The 1,195-nt window shown below is 63.9% G+C and overlaps 1 protein-coding gene across 1 annotated transcript; it reads left to right on the top strand.

Moving 5' to 3' along the window:
* Positions 1-626: 626 nt before the first annotated feature.
* Positions 627-1,042, top strand: EMIHUDRAFT_259461 (hypothetical protein; the record flags this gene model as incomplete). The annotated part of the gene is made up of 2 exons (XM_005757162.1): positions 627-713; positions 824-1,042. Coding segments are annotated over 2 exons (306 nt in total), but the record flags the coding sequence as incomplete, so codon positions are not given.
* Between the last annotated feature and the right edge of the window lie 153 nt (positions 1,043-1,195).

Raw genomic sequence — 1,195 nt, 5'->3', positions numbered from 1 at the left:
CAACCCAAGGGAGGGATGGGAGAACGGCACGCCGCCACCACACAGGGATTTTAAGGAGAGGAGTGTGGTGCGCTAGCCGTCGCCCACCCTGGGGAGTCTGCCTCTTCCTATCTCTTTTCGCAGTCTCTCGCCGATTCTCGCTGCAACCTTCATGCCACCTCGCGGCCGTCCCACTCTCGTCGGTCTCTCCCTTGTCACTTCCTCCTCTGTCGCGTCGTTCTCTTCTGCCTCGTCCTGCGACGCCGCCGCCTGCCGGTCCCTTGTTCTCGCGGCTTCTTTCGCCTTGCGCAACTCCGTCCTCCTCGCGGCGTATCCTGGCCCCTCGAGTCTATCAAGCTCCCCTCGCGCAAGGACCACATTTCTGACTCCCACTCCGATCATTTGCCTACACGTCATGTTGTTGCTCAGGTCCACTCTCTCTTCGAACACTCGTGCCTCTACGGATGATGCCGGCGCTGGGGTCCCCTTCGGATGCATCGTGACATCTGACAACTGAATTTCCACTGGTTCGTTCTCCTCTGAGTCATCTTCCCCACGTGGCCGCACTAAGAAGCGCAATCGAGGCAAGTATTTTCTTCGACGCTGAACGCGGACAGAGACAGTGAGGGCGCGATAGCAAGGCCAGGATGACGAGCGTGGAGGCCGTGACGAGCGCGCTCGAGAAGCTCGGCATCAAGCCGAGCGCCATGGTGGAGCACGACGCGGCGATGACGGTGCGCGTCATGCGCTGTCGCGCTCCTGCATCGCGATACGACACACCATGTATTTCTCCTCCGCACCCTCCGCACAAAGCCTGAGGCGGTGGCCTGCCGCCCGCGTTCAGGTCGAGGCCGGGCTGCAGGCAATCGAGGGCAAGTGCCCGGGCGTCTTTGTCAAGAACCTCGTCGTGCGCGACAAGAAGGCGGGTCTCTTCCTCCTCTCCGTCCGGCACGACGCAAAGGTTGACATGAAGGCGCTGCCGCAGCTGCTCGGCGTCTCGGGCGGCAACTTCCGCATGGCCGACTCGGCTCTGATGACCGAAAAGCTTGGCGTCGCCCAGGCAGTCGCACTCGCCAACCCGCACCCGCGCCTCCCATCACGGCCGCCACCGCCCACCGCCGCAGCCCTGTTCCGGCTGCCGCCACGGCCGGCGCCATCGCCGACACGAATCGACCCGTCCGCCCGTCGGGTGTCACGGTGTGACGCCCGCTGCCTC

This window comes from Emiliania huxleyi, assembly GCF_000372725.1.
Source record: "Emiliania huxleyi CCMP1516 unplaced genomic scaffold EMIHUscaffold_9224, whole genome shotgun sequence".
In the NCBI taxonomy this organism is placed as follows: Eukaryota; Haptophyta; order Isochrysidales; family Noelaerhabdaceae; genus Emiliania; species Emiliania huxleyi.
The sequence above is the reverse complement of the archived record's forward strand: the minus strand, read 5'-3'. Positions and strand labels throughout refer to the sequence as shown.